General features: G+C 44.2%; 1 protein-coding gene across 1 annotated transcript in view; it reads left to right on the top strand.

Moving 5' to 3' along the window:
* MGAT5B (alpha-1,6-mannosylglycoprotein 6-beta-N-acetylglucosaminyltransferase B) overlaps positions 1-23073 on the top strand; it is a 351897-nt gene that overhangs the window by 278232 nt on the left and 50592 nt on the right. Inside the window, exons 12-14 of the mRNA XM_060252886.1 lie at positions 6717-6872; positions 10949-11095; positions 12739-12855. Of these exons, the coding sequence (XP_060108869.1) occupies positions 6717-6872; positions 10949-11095; positions 12739-12855 (420 nt within the window). The remainder of the gene's footprint in view (positions 1-6716; positions 6873-10948; positions 11096-12738; positions 12856-23073) is intronic.

Raw genomic sequence — 23073 nt, forward strand, 5'->3', positions numbered from 1 at the left:
TCCTTAAGATCGCCGGACCGAAAGAAACTTCATTATCCATCAACAGAGCCAGAGCATTCTTGGTAATAGCCCCCGTTCTGTGGAATGCCCTCCCAGAAAACATCAGGGTCCTGCGGGACCCGCAACAGTTCTGCAGGGCCTGTAAGACAGAATTGTTCAAACTTACTTTCAACGGTTAGGGGGAGGTGGCTGTTATTCCACAGCACCGGCAATCTCACTGAACTGAAATCAAAAACACTGGAATAATCAGAATAGCAATGTACATCTTGGACGCAATGATTGTAAAATGTATGGAAATGATTTTATTGTATATCCGGTTTTAAAATTTGAAGTTTGTTTTAATTGTTGTGAGCCGCTCTGAGTCCGCTAAGGGAGGGCAGGATATAAATTTGATAAAATAAAATAAACATGTTGTCAAGACGTGGAACTTCAAACAGAGATGGATCATATTGTTGCAAAATTAATCCATTTATTTGAGAACAAACAGCCTAGTAAGGAGCCAAGTTGAGTTTGATAACTCTCAAGGCTGAAGCCAGCCTTTTTGTGCATTTCAGAGGAAAGAAACAATACAGCATTTTCACACTCCCAGAGACAGTCGGCGCTTCCCATATCCCTTATCTCCTTCCCAGGAAGCTATTCACTGGTCACCTTGAATATGCTAACTTCAAAGGCCCCAGATGGTTTCTAGGCCGGGTGTGAAATTCTTCTCCTTGGGGTTACAGATTGCTCTGGGGAAGGATACATGTTACTGTTCTCACGGTTAGTAAAGCAGAGATCACACCAGAGTACAATATGGGGTTAGTAATGTCAAGCTATCCTACTATAGAGTTCACTTTACTATAAGCAAGTTACATGTCTGACACATGTGGCACTTTCACACATATTGTGTGGCTCTCGAAGACCCCACCCCCCGTGGACTGACTTGGAGAAGGCACGTTTCGCTTTAAATCACTTCTCCAAGCCAAGCCAACTGGCAGCTTGGAGAATGCATTTAAAGTTAACATTGCTTTCTTTCCATCTCTCCCTCCCCTCCCCCATCTATTTTCCTTCCTTCCTTTCGTCCTGTTTTTGCGACTCTCAAACATCTGATGCGCATGTCTTACGGCTCTCAAACATCTGACGTTTATTCTTTGTGGCTCTTAAGCAAGTTTGGCCTCCCGTGTCATAGGCCATTATGATTTAAAGAGAACTTTTTCCAAAAAGCAGTTATGAATGCTTACCAACTATGGCTGTGACTACACAGCTGGCTCAGGGCGGCATCAAGCCACCCCAGAAGTGAGCTGGATTTAAAAGGAGTGCCCGGGAGCGTGCAGACAATGTGCAGCCCACCCCTGGAATAGGGATGGGCTGCAGATGCCCTTGAGGAGCATCCAGAGCACTCATGTGCTCGTCTGATGCTCCCCAGGCACTTCCCAGCTGTCCAGATGGCTGGGGAGGTGCCTAGGAGCCACTTCAGATATTGAAAGTGGTACCTTTCTGAGGAAGCTCCCAGACAGCCCAGGATGGGGTAAGTATGGGACAGGAATGGCAGGCAGATGTGTGCATTTGGACACACTTTTTAGATCCGCTCACTTGCCGTTCCTGGGGCAGCTTAAACCGTCCGTCTGTAACCAGCCCAAGCTACTTTAATGGCCTTATTATCAAGGCATTATCTATCAGTGCTTCCAAAGTAATGATAATGCTCATGTGAGCTTCTGGTCATAACATACATTTTACCATCCTAGAGCATTCTCAGAGCATTTGAGTTGGTCATGATTAATACACAGGAATTAATTCTCATTTCCTCTTCTCTTTTGTGCATCTTGATGGGGATTTCCAGTTGCAGGTACTGTAAATGGCAACCTTTTTTAAACTATGTATATTTCCAATTTATTATAACAGAAACAGCCATTCTTCATTGTCATATTAATTATTCAAACCTGGATATCTGTTTCCTTTGACAAAACTGAATTCCACTTGCATTATTATATGATGAAAAGGTAGGATAAAATTTACTGTAGAAACTTTTATGCTGCCATTTGTTACTCAAACAAACCAGATTTGTTTTTTTTATTACTAGTACTAGTAATGTCATCCATGCCACAACAGGTGACACATGGAAATCAGATACACAAATACCATACATAACAAAAGTCAACTGCAGACATATCACATATGCAAATACAGGGTTTTTTTTAAAAAAAAAATCATAAACTCCATGTAGTTATTTTTAAATATACTCCATTTTTTCTTATACATATCCCTCACCCATGAACAATTGTCTTTACTTTTCAGTCATCTTTTGATTTCACTGTTAAAATACATAACTTTAATTGCATAATAGCTCACAAACCATTTATTGGCAGATGGAAGGTCACCTGTAAACTAAGAGCGTTTTCCCACATAGCTTACCTCGGAGCGACGTCCCTCTTCACCGCGCAGCGTCTGTGCGGATTTCGCAACAACTGCTCCGCATAACCAGGAAGAGCCGCGGCTTTTGCGTCGCAGATGTAAACTGGTTTTTAGCGGTTTACATCTGCAACGCAAAAGCCGCGGCTCTTCCTGGTTATGCGGAGCAGTTGGTGCGAAATCCGCGCAGACGCTGCGCGGTGAAGTGGGACGTTGCTCCGAGGTAAGCTATGTGGGAAAACGCCCTAACAGTGATCAGATTCAAAGCAGCAGTCAAGCCGCACTTTTAAAACCAACTAAGTTTTATTCCGCATGTAAGCTTTCGAATGCCCTAAGCAGACTTCATTGTAGATAATGAAAGCCCAGCATCTTATCAGATGGGGAGGGGGGGGGAGAACTATCTGAAACAGCTACAGGAGAGAAGACAGTTTCATTTCCCAATGAACCTGCTAGGTGCCAGGGACAGATGAAGAACTTTGCATGCCCAAAATGTGTTGAGAGGAACCATTTACTACATGTAATGAAGAATGTGATGGAAGGGGTTTGTTTGTGAGTTGGTACAGCTCTTTCCATTCATTTCTTCCTTGTTTGTGTGTGGTCTGCAACAACATTGGACAGGCTAGGCCAAGAAACATAGCTGCCTCTGACAGATTGCACAGTCTGCCATGCCTTAGACTTGTCTCACTCTGTGACATGCCAAAGACCTAGTTGCATATGTGGCAATATCTAATCCAGCTCAGAAATTGCTTGAGGTTTTGTACTGACACCTCTGATGTGTTCAGGCATCCCCACCCTGGTGAATCCATAGGAAATTTTAGAATTTTGCAAATACAGTGTAGACACCACACCAAAATTGCTGCTATGGGGCTAGGTCCCAATCACAAAATGTTGAGAGAGTTCCTAAAACAAGCATCCTCCTAACCTGAAGGCAGCTGTATCCAAAAGAGTGACCCCAATCAATCAATCAATCAATCAATCAATCAACCTTTAATGGCATATAAAAACAGGTTAAGGAGAACAATGGGTTGAGAAACAGAGAATAGGTTAAAATACTGAACCTCAGGATTAGAGCACAAATACATAAGATCACAGTTAAATGAAACAACACGACTGTTCCTTGTCTTGACAAGTCTTTTTGGCCCAGTACAGGAATAAGGCAGTATTCACGGTTATGTCAGGAGTAACATGACATGACCCCACAGACACAAAGGGAATGCCCCTTGGATTCTTATGAAGCACCTTCTGCTCCAATGAAATGGAGGAAAGTCAAGACTGGCTTTTTGATTTAGGAAAGAAGCAAGTGGGTGCCAGGAAATACTTCAGGGGATGCTATGAAGCTTATAGACAACATGATGGGGAGCGCTACATTGATGGTTTGCACCTGTGTGCCATATCATATCACTTATGCTCCTGCAGCATAAGGCTTAGCAGTCATCTTGGGCTTAATTTCAGAGCTTTAAGTAGCCATTCTGCAACCCAAGTCAGAGACCTCTGTGAAGTCCAGACATGGAAATGCTATTCTACCATGAACTCTCCATAGCCAAACTGTGAAGTTCCTCCCTCCCCGTTCCATTACACTGTTCAGTCAATCTAATTCACAGTCATCCTCTGATAAATCAATCCAGCAATTGGAGGGCAATGTCAGGCTCACATGCTTAACTGGCTTTCCCTATCAACTGCAAATAATGTACCATTAGAAACCTGCAGATATTTTCAATGCATCATCATCCACCTGTGATTTCTGAGAGTGGTGGCATCTCAGTTTGATGCTCTAGTAGTGGGACACAGAGACATAAGTTCTATAGCCACTTCAAGCACACAGCTGCTGCCAACAGCATGGGGGGGGGGGGAAGTGTTATCAAGGGCTTTCTCCTCATAAAAGCCCTGACCCTCTCAGAGCATGAGAATTAATCAGGAGAATGTGTCTGAAAGCTCTATGGCTGGAAAGAGATTTGTTTTATTGCTTGGCTTTTCCATAAACACCAGCTTGGGATTTTCACTTTTGCCTCTGCCCTCCAATCACAATTTAATGGGTTGTGTTTTGTACTTTCAGTACTGTGGAAAGCAGAGAGATCTGAGAAGGGAGGGGGTTATTCTGTAAAGGACAATGCTGACCACAGCCAAATTCAATGGGAAGTTTGCTTCTCTTGAGGGGAATTTATGCAGGCAGCAAAGAGGTATCCATGCTTGGAAATATTGTTTGACATATATTGATCTGCAGGCCTGTTCATTTGACAGAGCGATAATGAAGTCCTTACCAGCCATGTGCAGTTTTTAAAAGGTAACATCAAATGAGCTGCAGAGTTAATCAGCCTAATACAAGCCCCGTTCCCTAAAAGAAAACTTTTGGAAAACAACAAAATACTGCTTTCCTTTTAGATATATTTAAAATATTTATCTGAGCATTTGTGGAAAGGAGAAACAATTGTATCGACTCCCCAGGGCCCTGATTTTCCTAGGTGTGGACAAATAGGGAGACCCACTACTCCTAGATTATGAAGGGGTCACACATGAATACATGAAGCTTCCTTATACTGAATTAGACCACTGGGCCATCAAAGTGTCACTGTTGCCTACCCAAGCCTGTCCTTTTTTTATTGGAGGTGCTGGAGGTTGAACTTGGGACCTTCTGCACACAAAGCAGATGCTTTACTACTGAGATACAGTCCTTGCTAGTGTACCTCTGGGATTGCATTCATAGACTAGAACTGATGATTTGCTAACAAACAAACAAAAATTGAAAATGCCTTGCTTAAAAGCACCTCTTAAGTCCTCCTGCTATTTTCAGGGAGATAAGATGGTAGTGAAGGATGGAGAAGTGGGGGCTGGTGATGAAATAGCTAAAAAGTCAGCCATTGGCCATAACAGAAAAAGGACAAAAAGGGAAAATGATACATCCTGAAAAGTAAGCCAGTGATCCATGGAACTGTTTGTTATGAAACCCAGTGTCCACCTGAAGTCCCAGCTTTTGTAAAGAATCGTGGCCTTCTGCCACCACACGAGTTCCAGCAACTGCTTAGGAACTTTCATCATAATAATCATAGAAAAAATTAATGGTATTCAATTTAACCACAGCTGATTCTGTTCTTGAGAAGATGCTTTGATCCAGCTGAGGAGGCTCTCTTCTCAGAATAAACTACCATCTACTTTGAGAGCCAGTTTGGTGTAGTGGTTAAGTGTGCGGTCTCTTATCTGGGAGAACCGGGTTTGATTCCCCACTCCTCCACCTGCAGCTGCTGGAATGGCCTTGGGTCAGCCAGAGCTCTGGCAGAGGTTGTCCTTGAAAGGGCAGCTGCTGTGAGAGCCCTCTCCAGCCCCACCCACCTCACAGGGTGTCTGTTGTGGGGGAGGAAGGTAAAGGAGATTGTGAGCTGCTCTGAGACTCTTCGGAGTGGAGGGCGGGATATAAATCCAATATCTTCATCTACCTCACAGGGTGTCTGTTGTGGGGGGGGGGAGGTAAAGGAGATTGTGAGCCGCTTTGAGACTCTTCGGAGTGGAGGGCGGGATATAAATCCAATATCTTCATCTACCTCACAGGGTGTCTGTTGTGGGGGAGGAAGGTAAAGGAGATTGTGAGCTGCTCTGAGACTCTTCGGAGTGGAGGGCGGGATATAAATCCAATAACTTCATCTACCTCACAGGGTGTCTGTTGTGGGGGAGGAAGGTAAAGGAGATTGTGAGCCGGTCTGAGACTCTTCGGAGTGGAGGGCAGGATATAAATCCAATCTCTTCATCTACCTCCCAGGGAGTCTGTTGTGGGGGAGGAAGGTAAAGGAGATTGTGAGCCGCTCTGAGACTCTTCGGAGTGGAGGGCGGGATATAAATCCAATATCTTCTTCTTCTTCTTGATCAATGTTGATCTTGTTCTGAGGGACAGAGTTTCCTGTGAGTGTAGGATAACAGGTCTCTATTATAGGGAAGAGTAGTGTTATATGTATTTAAGTACTGCTTCTTTTCAGTGCTTCAAGTGCTTCACCTATATTTTCACACTTCTCCTTTTAATACCCCTGTAAGGAAGGCCAATGTTATTATCTCAGTGTTAAAGACAGGATGCTCAGACTTTTTAGTGACTTAGTGACTTGCCTAAGGCTGTGCTGTTAATTTTGTTGCTGAGGTAAGAATTTGAACCAGGGACTTCCCAGCTCATTCTCTAAACAATATGCTGGCCAGTCTTCCACAGTCTGAATCAGGGGTCTGTAATTATTTGTTAGCTTCTAATCATTGGTAAGGGAAAGTTAACATTTGGATGAACTGTAAAAGCACGCAAGTTTTCTTCTTTCAGAATCTGAACCAGTGAACCCCCTTTCCCCTCTTTTCTTTCCCAGGGCAAAGAGAAATTTCTTGCTATTCTTAACAAGTATATGGAGATCCATGGCACTGTTTATTATGAAACCCAGCGTCCACCTGAAGTTCCAGCTTTTGTAAAGAATCATGGCCTTCTGCCACAACACGAGTTCCAGCAACTGCTTAGGAAAGCCAAGGTATTTGTTTATCATAGGCAAAAAAATCTTAGTTTCAAAACAGGTAGGGAGGAAGGATTTGTTGGGGTTTTGCCTTGAGAACCATTTATGCAGTTTTTCTTTGTTTAGTGTGGTAGCTACTGGTGGAGAGCATGGTATAGCCCCAATCTCATCAGATATTGGAAACTAAACAGGATTGGTACTTGGAAGGGAGACTACCAAGGAAGGCTCTGCAGAGTAAGGGAATAGCAAACCACCTCTACTTCTCACTTGCCTGCTTAGAATCATAGAAGGGACCTCCAGGGTCATCTAGTCCAACCCCCTGCACAATGTAGGAAGCTCACAAATACCTTGCAAGCCCCTTGCTGATGCTGCTGTAACTTGATGGTACTGTGCACACACACACGGAGCTACTGGCACCTGTCTGTCTGTCTGCTTGCTGTGTGAACCCATGAGCCAGTTATAGTAATCAGACCAGTTGTTTTTGACTGTTTGTTCTTTTGCTGTCAGAATTTAGGATTGGGGAGAATGAGATGCAAATCCCCCACTCAGCCAGGCAGCTCACTAAGGGCGTTTTCGTACTCACCTTCAGCCGGCGCGACCCCCCTCTTCATCGCGCAGGATCTGCGTGGATTTCGCACTAAATGCCGCAGAGCAGCCAGAAGAGCCGGAAACTCCCGTCGCAAAAGCCGCGCAAACGGAAACTGCTTTTTGGCGGTTTACGTTTGAGCGGCTTTTGCGCCGGGAGCAAAAGGAAGAGGAACATGACCACGGGGTAAGCTGAGTGCGAAATCAGTCGAAAGAAAGAAAGAAAGAAAGAAAGAAAGAAAGAAAGAAAGAAAGAAAGAAAGAAAGAAAGAAAGAAAGAAAGAAAGAAAGAAAGAAAGAAAGAAAGAGACTGATTTTGCACTCAGCTTACCCCACGGTCATGTTCCTCTTCTCTGCGCAACGTCCATTGGATTTCCCACTATCTGCGCCGGAGTTACAGGAAGTGTCGCAGCTTTCACACAGCAAATGGAAACCGCTAAAAACCAGTTTCCATTTGCTGTGCAAAAGCCATGACACTTCCTGTAACTCCGGCACAGATAGTGGGAAATCCAACGAATGCTGTGCAGAGAAGAGAAACGTGACCACGGGGTAAGCTGAGTGCGAAATCATTCGAAAGAAAGAAAGAAAGAAAGAAAGAAAGAAAGAAAGAAAGAAAGAAAGAAAGAAAGAAAGAAAGAAAGAAAGAGAGAGAGAGAGAGAGAGAGAAAGAAAGAAAGAAAGAAAGAAAGAAAGAAAGAAAGAAAGAAAGAAAGAAAGAAAGAAAGAAAGAAAGAAAGAAAGAAAGAAAGATTCTTTTCTTACTACACTAGTAAACAACTCTATTATTTTTAATATCTTTATTCCTTCTACTCTAAGTTTAATGTATTCTAAACTTCTGTATCCTATTCTCTGTGGGACTATGGAACAGTTTTGTAAATTCCTCCCCTTCCTTCCCTGCCTCATGTACATGATTTTAAAAGGTTAAAACAACTATAGTCACAATTATACAGCATAACAACAGAGATGTGAAATTACCCGGCAGATCTGGTAAACTTTTCTTAAAGAAATAATAGCCTTTATCAAACTCAGAAACATTTTCAAAAGTCTTATCCAACTGGGATCCTGTTGGATTTCTGAGGGGTAAAGGCAAGTTTTCGTTTAGAAGTTTTCTTATGAAAGTCAGCAGGGAGACTTTCAAAGCTTTGAAGAGTTTCATGCCACTGTCAGCATCTTGTGCCATCAACAGGTTCCCCTTATGTCTCACCTGAAGCTTGTAATACTTATTCTATCTATAAGGAATATTTACATTCTGTAGTCTTTGTGTTATTAAATGATTTCCTAATTGTAGGACATCAGCAGGTAAGTCAGGATATACAGTTATCTTATCACCAGAGTACATTAGAAAACCTTTCTCCCTTGCTTTTTGCAAAAGTGCATTGCAGATCCAGAGGTCTTGTAGAGTAATTAAGATGTCTCTAGGGAATTTTCTAGCAGCTGTATTAGGAGAGCCCCAATGGGATGCTGAGTATTGTATAGGCATTGTGCCTTCCTCAGAGTCCAGTATCTTGGCTAGCCAGTCACCAATTAATTCAGTATGATTTTTGGAATTTTCAAAGCCTTCTGCAAAACCACAAAGTTTCAAGTTAGATACTCAGGAGGCAGCGTCAAGAGATAGCATTTTCCCCTGCATTTGCTGGTTCTCATCTTGAAGTGCTAAGTCCAGGTTAAGAGCAGACTCGGCTGTCTGCACAGTCTGGGTAAGGGCAGCAGAGAGTTCAGTCAGTTGTTCATTGATCGGTTTTAAAAGGCTAGCCATTTTGTCTGCTAGTTTGTCAAAAGGGACTGTTCTAAAACCTGAAGAGAGTCATGCAGAGTCTGTGAGGTAAGCTGATCACTCACCTCGTCTCTGAGTTTTCCTTGCATCTCTGCATCAGCTGTGGCCATTTTCTCAGGGGGAAGGGATGTTACCTTCCAGGGAGGCTTTCTTTGTTCCCCCTTTAAAATAAGTGTGACTGGTCCCCATTTTTGGGGGGGAGTGTTGATGCTTTGCTTCCCCAGTCTTTTTCATCTTATTAAGATGGGTAGAAGAGCCAGGCAATGCTTTTTAATAGAAGCATGGAAGTTGGGTTGGGGAGCAAATGGTTCACGTGGCTGCCATTATAGCCAGCGTCACTCCACCCGCTCCAGAATTGTAGTTTGACACTGAACTTCACCTAACAGAAATCCTAGCTGTATGCCAAAGTGCCCTGAATGTTTTAACTTATTACCTTTAGCTGGCCGCACAATTGAAGAGTGACTGCAGTTCTCATCCAACCTATTGGATGAAGGAATCCGACAGAGCAGGGGTGGCCAACGGTAGCTCTCCAGATGTTTTTTGTCTACAACTCCCATCAGCCCCAGCCGGCATGGCCAATGGCTGCGGCTGATGGGTGTTGTAGGCAAAAAGCATCTGGAGAGCTACCGTTGGCCACTCCTGCTATAGAGAAACTGCAGGGCAGTCTTAAGTGAAAGTAATGCACATGTGAACAGGGGATGGGGTAAATGAAGGCAAGTTAGAAAAAGGCTTTTATCATTTCCCTTAGATTTAACTGAGCCCCACAGAAATTTTTAAGCCTTTATTAAGGCAAGTAAATGGATACACTGAAACAGGCAAAATATTACCCTCTGCAGACAAACCATGTTTCATAGGTAACTTTGGGGTATATTCATCCCTGCATGTTGCTTCCTAGAAAGCTTTCCATGGATTGTCATGTGGAAGCATATTGCTAAAAATAGTCCGCTGGGGAAGACCCAAGTAGCCATGTGCCTTTATACATAACAGGAAATCCCTGCAGAAAGAACACGCCTATAGCAACAGGAACAAAGGTGCCCTTAGTCTCCTGAGAAGCCCAGATTTCATATTAAAATGTAAGTCATTTTGCAGACTTCGTGGTTGCAGAGATAAAGTTCTGAATGCATGACTAAAAGGTGCCAACAAAAGAAGGACGCAAGAAACAAGAATCCCCAATTCATTACTTTCAAGTGCCGTCATTTCTAAATCTTTATATAACAGAGATTCTCCCCCCCCCCCCCGAGGCTAATTTAAGCTTTTCACATGAAGGCAACAATGTCTCTGAATAAGAAAACTGTCAAATGATGCAGCCAACATATTCACAAACTGTAATCTTGGCATCTGGTGTATTCATGAAAATTTTATGCAAATTGTTAATTAGCGCCTGCTAATATATGCAGATTAGGAGAGGCTATCGAATGTAGCTTTCTCTGCGAGAAGAAGTTCACCAGTGGGCTAGCAGCAAGACTTTCAACCAACAAGTGTGAACGGGGCTTAAGGGCAAAGGGAAAGCTTGATGGACCATTTACTTCTGGCGCTAGTGAACAACATTAAATTCCATCCCTCCAAATAGTAGGATGGTCAACAAGCAAGGGTTGTTTCTCCGGGACACACTTGCGGCACTTGCAAGTTTTGTTCAACCTAAAGCAAATAACTGAATGGAATAGTAAAGAAGTAAATGGTATGAAAGTCTGTGATTATGAAGGATCACTAAAATGTCTCCATTTATCTTCTGCAGCTCTTCATTGGGTTTGGTTTCCCTTATGAAGGCCCTGCCCCTTTGGAAGCAATCGCCAATGGGTGTATTTTCCTGCAGTCCCGTTTTGACCCACCCCACAGTTCACTCAATCATGAATTCTTCAGAGGGAAACCCACATCAAGAGAGGCAAGTCTGATTTGCAATTGCGCAGCATAGGTCTCAGAAATGGACCTTGGCATCTTTTGTTCATGTCTTGACCTGGATATTTCTAAGGTGTAAAGCTATACTCCGTCAATCTCTTTTCGGGAATGAACTCAAATATCTGGGTAATCATAGAAAGTCTGGATGGCCAAGGGTAAACTGTTATTTCTAAGACTCAGTTCCTAGACAGCTGTGGTGTAGTGCTTAAGATCCTTCTTCACATGCAGTCAGCTGGGTGACTGGGTCAGTCAAAGTTCTCTCAGAGCTCTCTCAGCTCCACCTTCCTCACAGGGTGTCTGTTGTGGGGAGAGGAAGGGAAGGTGATTGTAAACTGTGGAGAAACGCCATCTTAGTTAATGGTGGTGCTTGATTGGGAGGGAACATGAAACTGCTAGGCAGGCTTTGTGGCCTAGCCTTCCCTTCACTCCCTCCTCCCTTCCGGAGTTAAACCATCAACTCTAGGGGGAAAGCCTCCTAGAGGGGCAGGAAGTTCTTTTGTTTTATTGGAGTGAGGCGGGAAAAGTTCAGTTCTCGGCTGGCCCTCAAGGAGAGAGGTTGTCAGTCTGTGGGCTCCTGACTGTGGGAGAGGCCTTCTCAAGAGGGAGAGGAGGAGTGGACTCCAGGCAGTCAGACCGAGGAAGTCATCCACAAGGCAGGGCAAGTTTAGACCAGGGATGGGAGGATGCGTTTAAATCCATCTTTTATTTGTCCTTCTGGTTGCTGTTCAGGTGCTGTGCTAAACTTTTACATGCAACTGCTTTTGTTTTTTTCTTTTTCTCTTCTAATTAAATATTTTTACTGTTTTGAATGCTGGCAGTCAAACTTTGTACCACATAGATCCCCAACCGCTTTAGACCATGCTGCTTTATGAAGGGGGCCCCGGGGAAGGGGGAAAGCATGTAGTTGGATAAGGTGCCAATCCTCCAGGGGTTCCCCGAAGAAGTGCTGTGGTCTCTGTGATACCCAAGTACAGGGTGGCCTTGAGGCCTGGCCTCAGAGCTGGAGAGGGGGATTGGGAGTCCTGTTCCTATCAATCCGAACCCCTAGACTGAGCAGGTGGTGGCAGCGAGCCCAAGTGGCCGGAGGAGAAATAGCTCCCTCCAAAAAGGGGAACGGGGTCTGGTAGGCAAACCAGGGCCGTTCCGTCACATAAACTGTTCTGAAACTCCTTTGGGTAGTGAAAAATGGGATATAAACCCAACTATTCTTCTTCCCCACTTATAAAAACAGGAAACATAGCCTGCAAAACCAGGTTGTTGTGAGGATGGATGAGCATCTAGCTAGATGAAGCATCTAGCTACTAGTTTCATATTTTGCTTTTCTCATATACGAAAATGCTCAGCATTAGTATACACTTTAAAATGTGCATAAATATGTGAATGAAGATGGGGCATATGTCTATGTTATAGAAAACTAGTTTGGTTTTGAGATTGAGATGGAACTGGAATATTTCATCTATAATTTAGAAATGTTGTATCTGGACTGGCCTTTTTTTTCTGTGAAATATTATCACTAGAGTTTCCTTCTGCCCTTTCTGGCCCAAATTCAGTGCTCAGTGCTTTCTGAAAAACTTGTTTGTGGTGTCCCCTGCAGAAAATGTTTAGTAATACTCCTTTCTTCATTTTTAGGTCTCCTCCCAGCATCCTTATGCACAAGATTTTATAGGGAAACCCCAAGTGTGGACAGTAGACTATAATAATTCTGAGGAGTTTGAAGCTGCTATCAAAACCATCATGAGAACCAAGGTAATTGCTTGCCAAATCTGGTGAAAAGCAATTTGTCAGGAAAACTGAGCCTGTGTTTCTATGTTTTGCAAAACACTCCAGGGAGTGGATTCAGCAGGAAGATGCCAGGTTTGTAAATGAATGTAGGTTTCAACAGGGGTGGAATTTTAGCAGGAGCTTCTTTGCATATTAGGCCATACACCCCTGATGTAGCCAATCCTCCAAGAGCTTACAAGGCTCTTTTTTGTAAGCTCTTGGAGGATTGGCTACATCAGGGGGTGTGGCCTAATATGCAAAGGAGATCCTGCTAGAATTCCACCCCTGGGATTCAAAGGCATCTGAAGAAAAACATAGCAAAACATTATTCATTGCAAGTCCACATACACACCCTCACAATCACAGAAGGACTATAGGAAAGACACATAGTCAAACCATCTGAATTTATAAGGGATTACTAATTGAGCTAGGGAATGGGATTTGGAGATGAAATCAATGTTACCATTTTGAGCATATTTCCTCTGAATTTTCATTTTTTAAAAGGTCACTCGATTTTTTCTAACTTCTGGTATTCAGATGCTCAGGTGATACTGAGCGCTAAAAGGGCTGTGTATTTAAGATGTACATTAACACCACGTCAGAGACATACAAACAACTCTTTTAATTGCAGAGATTTTCATTTGGCACACTGGCTACTGGCATTTCAGCTACTAACATTTTGTTAAACACATATCTTTAGAGTAAAAACATCTGTATGGTAACTTTTTTTTAAAAAAATACATAAATAACCTTTCATAAGTGACTTCTGCAAGCAGTTTAAGACCTAGACTGAACATTATGATAGATATTGTTATATTTTTATTAAATTTACATTTCAAAACAAAACCTAAACTACTGTCTACAATCTCTAATTTTTTTTTTTAAATATAAAAGCTTTATTGGTATAAAGTTCAAGGTACAAAGGTGGTAGTACATCAGCAGATGCATAGCATATACCAATATATAGTGAGGAAGTGAATACATACAATGTTAACCATTAAAAAACTAATTACAACAGTAGTTGGCATGACATTAATATAGCATGGTGTGAGTCATTAGGGTTTCTGCTGTCTTTTGAGACTTTATCAATAAAGGGACGCCATTTACACACGAAGTCCGAGGAAGCGGTCTGGGAGGAGCGACGAGGATCTAAGTCATAGGTGAGCTTATCTAAAACAAAATAATCCCATAGTTTCAGCCACCATGCCTGTCTCGAGGGAGGAGTTTGTTGCTTCCAAACCAGGGCAATTGCAAATTTAGCTGCCACGAACATATGTGAAATTAGTTCCTCCGCGTGCTCAGGAATGCGTGAGGTGCCTACAAGGTTCAGGAGAGCGTACTCCGGCGTGAAAGGTGGGGAGTATGAGGTGAGGGCATGTACTTCTTGGTAAATTAGCCTCCAAAAGCTTTGTATGACGCGGCAGAGCCACCAGGAGTGAAAGAATGTGCCTCTCTGGCCGCAGTTCTTAAAACAGAGGGGCGAAGTAGAGAAGGAGTGTGATAATTGCACCGGGGTCTTATACCAGCGCGTGAGAACTTTAATGGCTTGAAGTTGCACGTTCATTGCCTTCGTTTTATATATGGAAGAACTCCAAATAGCCTGCCACTGCTCTTTGGTTAGCTCGGTACCCAGATCTCGGTGCCAGGCCCCTTGATAGGAGTGTGGTTTTGTGTCAATGGAGTGAAGTAGCAGTTTGTAAATTTTCGATATCAAACCTTTAATAGGGGCTGAGTCATTAAACAAAATTTTTTCAAAATCACCAAGATGAATCCGCAAGGGAGGGCTAAAGAGATGAGTATCTAATAAATGTCTGAGTTGCATGTATTCAAACCAAGGAAGTCAAATTTCAGAGTTTGCCTCTAAGGTCACTTTATCTTTCAGTATCCCCTTGGAGAGGACATCAACAAAGCGAGTCAGCCGCAATTGTCTCCATTTTGAGAAAGAGTTTTTATACAAACCTGGAGTAAACCAGGGTTGGCCGAGAAATGTGGCTAAGGGGGAAGTTGGAGGGGCTAGCAGATTGCAGTGTTTGCGCCAAACTTGTAGGAGAGAAGCTAGAAAGGGATTCGAGGAAAGAGAAGATTTAACTCGTCTAGAGACACCCCAGAGCTCCTCCTGAAAAGAAGAGGTCTTGAGATAAGAATTTTCAATCAGCTTCCAGTCCGCCACATAGGAAGGCCTGTAATATTTTATCAAGGTAGAGAGGATGATAGCATCATGATATCTGGAGATGTCAGGGACCGCTAAGCCTCCCATCGACGTAGATCGCCTGCAAGACGCAAAGTTGAGCCTTGGTTTCCGGTGTTGCCATACAAATCCGTTCACTTGAGCCTGCCATTTATGTAGCAAAGGGGCCGGGATACATAAAGGGACAGCGCGTAAATAAAACACTATCTTAGGTAAGATCAAAGATTTTACTAGATAAATGCGTTCCAATAAAGTGAAAAAATTTTTGTCAGAGAGGGTTAGAAGGGAGTTGATAGAGTCAGAGATTTCAGTCTGGTTGATGGAAGAAAGGGTATCAAAATTTAGAGGGATGTGAACTCCGAGATGCTTCCAAGATTTTGTGACCCATTTGTATCTATAGTGTTTTCTGATAAAGGCGATAGAAGCAGAGGATAAAGAGATGGGATGTAGAAGGGATTTATCAAAATTTATAGTGAGGCCAGAAGCTGCAGCAAAATCAGACAAGTGAGAGTGGATTGCAGGGAGCGATGAGGAAGGACTGGTAAGGTATAGAGTTATATCGTCTGCGAAGAGGCTTAGCTTAAAAGCTTTAGACATTACCGAGATGCCAAAAATTCGAGAGTCATCCCTAATTTTAATAGCAAGGGGCTCAATTGCAAGAGCGAATAGGAGAGGTGAAAGAGGGCACCCTTGGCGAGTACCTCTGGACAATGTAAAGATGTCAGAGTTAAGATTATTAATCCGTAGCAGGGCTGAAGGGGAGAGATAGAAGGAGTCTATAAGATTACGAAATTTGGGACCAAAATTCATTCTCTCAAGTAGGGAGTGGAGATACAAAGGCTCGACCGAGTCGAAGGCCTTCTCTATGTCTATAGATAAGATGCAGGCATCACGGATGGCCTTAGATTTGCAGTGGTGAATTAAATTCAGCGTTTTTTGGGTGACGTCGGTTAGGTCACGATTAGGAATGAAGCCTGACTGATCTGGAGCGATATAACTTGCTATAAAGCTATTTATCCGTTTAGTTAAGATACTAGCAAAAAGCTTGTAGTCAGTATTCAGGAGGGATATCGGTCGGTAGGATGTAGGGTCTAATTCATTCCTTCCCTTCTTGTGCAAAACAATAATCTTGGCAAGGTTCCACGACTGTGGAGTAGAGCCAGTATCCAGGATATGGTTAAAGAGGGACAATAAATATGGGGAAAGTGAGGGGCCATGGGCTTTGTAAAATTCAGAGGTGAAACCATCAAGGCCCGGGGATTTATTTGTACGCAAGGATTTAATGGCTTCAGCAAGTTCCAGTTCATCTATGGGATGGTCTAGATAGCTTCTATGAGGTTCTAGTATCGTGGGGAGAGAGTTGATAGATTGAAAGAAGGTAGAGATCGATTCTGAGGATGGGTTTTTGGATTGGTATAGGGAGGAGTAAAATTGCTTAAAGGCTTTCAAAATGGATTTTGAGGAAGTGCATAAAGTACCGTTGCGGTCTCTAAGACCCTTTACATTTAAATTAGCGGCTTGATGCTTGGCTTTCCATGCCAAGAGCCTTTGGAATTTAGGGCCTCTGAAGCAATAAGCCTGTTTAGTGAATAATAAATTGCGTTTGATACCCTGCGTTTCCAAAGCTTCTAGCCGTTTCCTTTCTTCTTGTAGATGAAGGTAGATTTTTTTGTTACACGTCTGCTTATGCTGAAGCTCAAGGTCTCTAATTGTGGCAGTCAGAGTGTTAATAAGACACTGTCTTTTTTTCTTTCGCGCAGCAGTTAATGCAATGATCTTGCCTCGCAAGACAGCTTTACACGCGTCCCAGATCGTTTGAAGAGGGAGATCATCAGAAAGATTATGTCTAAAAAATTCTTTAATTTCGCATTCGATTTGACCAGAGAATTCTTTATCCAACAGAAGGTGATTATCTAGTCTCCAGGAGAAGCTACGGTCATATTGCTCCATTGGCTTTAGGGAACAAAGAACTGGGGCATGATCAGACCAAAGTTTTGGTTCAATAGACGCATCTATAAGGGCATTACAAAGAGAGTTAGAAAGAAAGATGAAATCAATGCGCGTGTGGGTTTGGTGTTGTGATGAAAAGTACGTAAAATCCCGCTCATTTTGGTGGAGGAATCTCCAGGCATCTGTAAGCCCCATGTCTAGCATGATTTTTTGCAGGCCCGTGGGTGAAGAAGGCCGATTAAGAGGGGGGTGAAGAGATGTGCGGTTTGATTTTTTATCCAGTTGGGTGTCCATTAGGAAGTTAAGATCAGCACCGATGATTAAAGGGCCTTCTTGAAAGACTTTTAATTTAGACATCACCTCACGAGTGAAGTCTAATTGCCCCGAATTGGGTGCATATATGGCGGCTAGGGTTATAAGTTCTTCATTGAGTCTGCCCTTAACAAATAGATATCTACCACGGTCATCTCCTCCCGAAGCCTGACAAGAGAATTGGAGAGAGCGTGAAAGTAAAATAGCAACTCCCCGAGCATGAGATGAGCCTGAGGCAGTGAAGGTTATGGGAAAGTAAGGGGAGTGGAACATGAGGTTAGTATCATTTCTCAAGTGGGTCTCTTGCAAAAAGACGATATCTAAAGCCCCCCTTCTTAGACTTGAAAGAATACGTCTGGATTTAATTTTGCTATTGAGCCCCCGGCAGTTTAACGAGAGAATTTTCAGGTCTGGAGCCATTGGAGTCTATGTGGACAGATAGTGTGGAAAGCCCTCCCTTGGGGGCAAAAAACAAGAAAAAAGTAGTGTGGAGGCAAAAAGCGGAGGCTATAATGAAAGAGTATAGTGCAAAGCCTTTCACTAACTCGGCAGGGCTGTGAGCATAGGAATACATGTAATGCGATAAAGAGGAGTACGTTCATAGCAACAGTATGATGGAGCACTAGGAGGTATGGAGATACAGAGGCCGGGCCCAATTGTTGTGAAGTCTTATGCCAATTTATCAGACCAGACCAACAGAAGGGTAACAGGCCTGAAAGCGGAGGGTCCCATATCCCAAAAGACAAGCCTGTAAGGCGAAGAGACAAGGGTAAATTATCTCTAAAACAGTCCAATAGCGATAAAGTCATGCCCAACCATAGAAAACTAGAGGAAAAACAGTAGAATATAACACATGTCAGTAAAAAAACTTGCAATTTCACTTGTTGTCCAGCAGATGGCCTACCCGAACAGCAAATCCAACAGTAACCAGAGTGCCTAGCAACAGAAAAAAGATAGTGCCAGCGAATGTAATCTGCTTCCCCCCCTCCCCCCCTCCCCCCTTTACTGTTTCCCTCACAAACAAATAACAATAATGGGCAATTCGCAAAGGTGAGCGTGGGGGAACAGACCCATTCCCAAACAGATTAAACAGTACAACTAGAAACAAACAAACAGGGAAAACCTGTGGGTCCCTGGGAACTACCCGGGACAGGGGACCTCGTACCCAACCACTACATATCCCCACCATTGTTGGGAGCTGGAGAGTGCGGCCCCATGTTGCCCTCTCTCCCCCACCCTCCCTCCGATAATGTGAAGCATAGAATGCCTTTCTTCAAGAAAGGGCGATGGAATGACACAGGTTTATGAAGAAGTCGCTGGTTGCAGAACTTGCATAGGGTCTGGATCACGAGCTAGCTCAGGAGTGCGGGCCGAGATTTTGCGATCCTTAGGTGGCGATGCAAAGGTCCATTTGCGCTTCTGTGACTTGCGATCCAGCTCCATCGGGACATCTAGGTTAAGTGTTTGCAGTAGATACAAGCCAGCGTCGGGGTCTTCGATAGTCCAGGTTTTCCCTTGGTGATGGACAATGAGTCTGCCAGATAGCGACCACTTGTAGCGAATGTTTGCTGCAGCCAGTTTTTGGGCTATTGGTTTAAGCTGGTGCCTATTCTGCAGAGTTTCTGCAGAGAGGTCTGGAAAGGCTAGTATCCGCTTGTCCTTAAATGCTAGACCGCTTAGATTTCTGGCAGTATCTAAGATCTTCTTTTTGACACGGAGATCAGCTAATTCTATAATGACATCACGGGAGCCACGGGAACGGGGAGAGAAGGCCGAGCCCAACCGATAAGCACGTATGATGTGTGGGGCAATGCCGTCTTCCAAATGGAGAGCAGTTGATAGCCAGGACGCTAAGAAACCGGCCAGGTCCGAAGATCCTTCCTCATGCTCATCAAAGCCTCGCAGTTTGATGTGCCGCTCCCGTGCTTTGTTATCCAAGGTCAGGATTTTGTCAGTGACCCAGCGTTCGTGAGCTTGAAGATGGCGGATGTCATCTTGGCTAGCGAGGCCTGTCTCCAAGGCCGAATTAGCAGTAGCTGTGGCTTCTTGTAGGGTGAGCTGCATAGCGCTAAGTTGTTCTGTGATCGGCTTAAGGATGGTGGTTATATTATCAAGCATGTCCGATTGAAAAGAGCTCAGGGTGCTGCGAAACTCTTTAGTAGTGAGAAGATCTGAGGAGGAAGGTTGGCTGACAGCTTCGTCTGCCATTTTGGGTGAGTCAACCGATCCTGTCAGGGAGCAGTTTAATCGGGCGCTTGATTCAAAAAAGGATTCAAGGAGCCGAGCGCTGGCAGAAACGGGCTTACTTTTCTTGTGGGACGATTTTCCCATAATCTGAGGTAAATCACGATGTGGTAACCTGTGTCAGTGAGGAAGGGCGGGGAGATTGGGTCAGGAGCCGAAGCCTCACGCGTCTGCCGCCATTCGCGTCGACGCCACGCCCCCATCTCTAAATCATATAGAATTATAAATACATAGACAGTTAATCAACTATGACAGTCTACTACAATCTGGTACAACATCCAGGTCATATGTTAAATATAAACATATACATAAACACATCATCTATTTCTTCTGTATCATAGTTACTTAAACTTATTTAGAATGGTTTGAATATATTCTTATTTTTAAATCTTTGTTTGTGTTTTTGTTCTGTCTTTCCCAATTGTTTTCATCGCATCATATTTGATGGTTTATTGTTGCAAGCATGTCCTGCCCGACTCTTGCATTTTCTTAATCTGTCTTGATCTAGATTTGTTCTTATCTTTCAGCTACATAATGAAAATGAAAGCCACCTTGGTGGGAAGGGCGGGATACAAATCATAAAATAAATAAATAAATAATAATAGAAAAGTATTTTCCATTTTCTTTGAAATTCTGAAACTGATTTATTATGTATATAAGATGTTAGTGTCAGGCGTGGGTTCATTGAAGCTCACAAGAACGCAGACTTAGTAGTTCAAGCAAAGTTGCATTTATTGGATACTTCAGAGTTACTCCAGGCAAGCAGGTAAATTGGAACTGATAGAGACTGTTTCAATCTATAGCTATTTATTCTCTACTTCAAAGCATTCACATCTACCCCACAGTTCCCAAAACAAAAGGCTGCTTTTGCATATGAGACATTCCCAGCGCTTCCCCCTTATCTCTTCCATTGGTGGTTACATTGCCCAGAGGCGCTGGCCTTGGAGCCTCCGGAGAGGAGGTGAGAAGCTGGCACCTACAGGTGGCTTCAAAGACTCTTGGCAACCTTTGATAGTCCTGGGAAACGGCTCTCTACTCTTCCCCCCTCCCTCCTAGCTGACTCCGTTCCTGGTTAGTAAGAATCCCTCTGCATATTCGACTAGGGTTAGTAGCAATTGTTAATGACACAATGAATGAACAGAGCCTGACAGTTTTGCCATTGTCACATATTTATATAATTTACCCTTCCATTCCTTCAGATCTGGGCATCAGTGCCAGCGCTGGGGGTTCTGCTGCCCCAGGCAGAGCTCCGCCCCCACCCCCTACTTCCAGTGGGTGGGAGGCATGGCAGCAGGCTGCTCGGAGCTTGGCTCCGAGCGTGCTTGCTGCTACCACTGCCCCCCCACCTTGCTCAGCCTTCCTGGGTCCCAGGAGGGCTGAGCATGGGAGTGGCTGCACTGGGCGTGGCTCGGAGGCTCCGAGCCAGACTCCGAGCATGAATAATGTGGTGCTGTTCCTGCTGTCCCTGCCCAGTCTTCCTGAGACCCAGGAAGCCTGGGTGGGGTCAGGGCAGCAGTGAGTACAGGCTCTGAGTGCACTCCCTGCCGCCCTGATACTGCTCATCTTTCCTGGGTGTTAAGAAAGCTGAGCAGGGTTTGGGCAGCAGCAAGGATGCTCAGAGCCAAGCTCCAAGCACGCTCATTCCGGAGGCGCCCTGCCAACCCTGCTCAGCCTTCCAAGGGCCTGGGAAGACGGGGCGACTGCAGAGGGCAGCCGCCTTCATGTTCCCCGGGTCTGTAATGTGAAAGCACCCGGGCGGCGCCTGCGTACTGCAGTCCTCAGAGCCTGCAAGGCATCGAGGAGTGCGCTGCATAGGTACCGCCCACTTTTGCATTCCCTGGGTCTGTAGACACCTGGGGAACACAAAAGCGGCCTAGTGGCATGTGTGCTCCTTGGAGCCTGAACATAGGGAGAGGGGGCGCCTTGCTCGAAGCAGCCATCTCTTTGGCCTACTCCCATGCGCTGGCCGTGCTGGGCATCTTTCTGCCTTCCAATTTGCTGCAAATAATACTACTGCCACTATCACCATATACTTAGATAATTCACTATAGATTCTTGGGATATTATTTGGTAACATATTTAACAGAAAACTTTTGGGATCCACTGAAAATTTCTCTGTCTACAAGTTTTCCGTCTGGCTCATACTTATATTTTCTCCACAAACTAACATCAGTTTTACCATACAGTTTTTCACTTGCTCTGATTCTATTTACTTATATTTTATTTCTCATATTTATATCCACCCTCCCCGCCAAAGCAGACTCAGGGCGGCTAACAACAATCAAACCCAAACAATAGAACAGTAAGCAAACAATTAAAATTAACAATCATTACCAATTAACAATTTAAAACAGTTTAAAATAATTTAAAACAATTTTTGGTGCTAGTGTTGGTACCATTACATTCAGCGATGTTGAGCATCTACTTATACTGTAGTTTATCTAAAGGCAAGTCAAAATAGAGCTGTTTTACAGGCCTTGCGGAACTGGGCAAGGTTCCACAAGGCCCTTACATCTTCTGGGAGTTGGTTCCACCAGTGGAGGGCAGCAATTGAGAAGGCAACCCAGCGCAAATCTCTGGACAATCTGTGCAAGGGGGCGCATATAGATATTGAACAACATCGGGGAGAGCACCGCCCCTTGAGGCACCCCACAATTAAGCGGATGTCTCTGGGATAATTGTCCCCCGATTGCCACCCTTTGTCCCCGACCGAGGAGAAAAGAGGAGAGCCATTGCAAGGCCAACCCCTGAATCCCTGCGTCGGCAAGGCGGTGGACCAGCAACTGATGGTCTACCATGTCGAATGCTGCTGACAGGTCCAACAACATCAGCACTGCTGACCCGCCTCGATCCAGATGCCGCTGAAGATCATCTACCAGGGCGACCAGCACTGTCTCCATCCCATAACTTGGGAGAAAGCTGGACTGGTGTGGGTCTAGGATGGACGCATCCTCCAGAAAGCTCTGTAGCTGCAGCGCTACTGCCCTCTCAATGATTTTACCCAAAAAGGGTAAATTTGAGACCAGCTGATAGTGTGCCAATTCGGCCAGGTCTAAAGTTGTTTTTTTCAAGAGGGAATGGACTACTGCCTCTTTGAGGAGCCTTGGGAAAAGCCCCTCAGAGAGGGATCTATTTACAATATCCCGTATAGGATATCAGAGCTCCATCTGGCATGCTTTAATCAACCAAGATGGGCAAGGGTCCAAATCACATGTTGTTGGGCACACAGTGGAGCGGATTCTGTCAACTTCCTCCATGCTGAGTGTTGTAAAACTGTCCAAAGCCGATCCGGAAAACAGGCATGGAGCCTTGAGCTTGCATACTGTTTCAATTGTGGCAGGGAAGTCGCAGCGGAGCGATGAGACCTTATCTGCGAAGAAGGTTGCAAAAGCCTCACAGCCAATGTCCAATTCCCTACGATTTGGTCTGCCTTGTGGCAGACTTGTAAGGGTCCGAATAATACTAAATAACTGAGCCGGGCGTGAATTTGCAGATGCAATCTTAGCCGC

This window comes from Heteronotia binoei, chromosome 13 (assembly GCF_032191835.1).
Source record: "Heteronotia binoei isolate CCM8104 ecotype False Entrance Well chromosome 13, APGP_CSIRO_Hbin_v1, whole genome shotgun sequence".
NCBI lineage: Eukaryota > Metazoa > Chordata > Lepidosauria > Squamata > Gekkonidae > Heteronotia > Heteronotia binoei.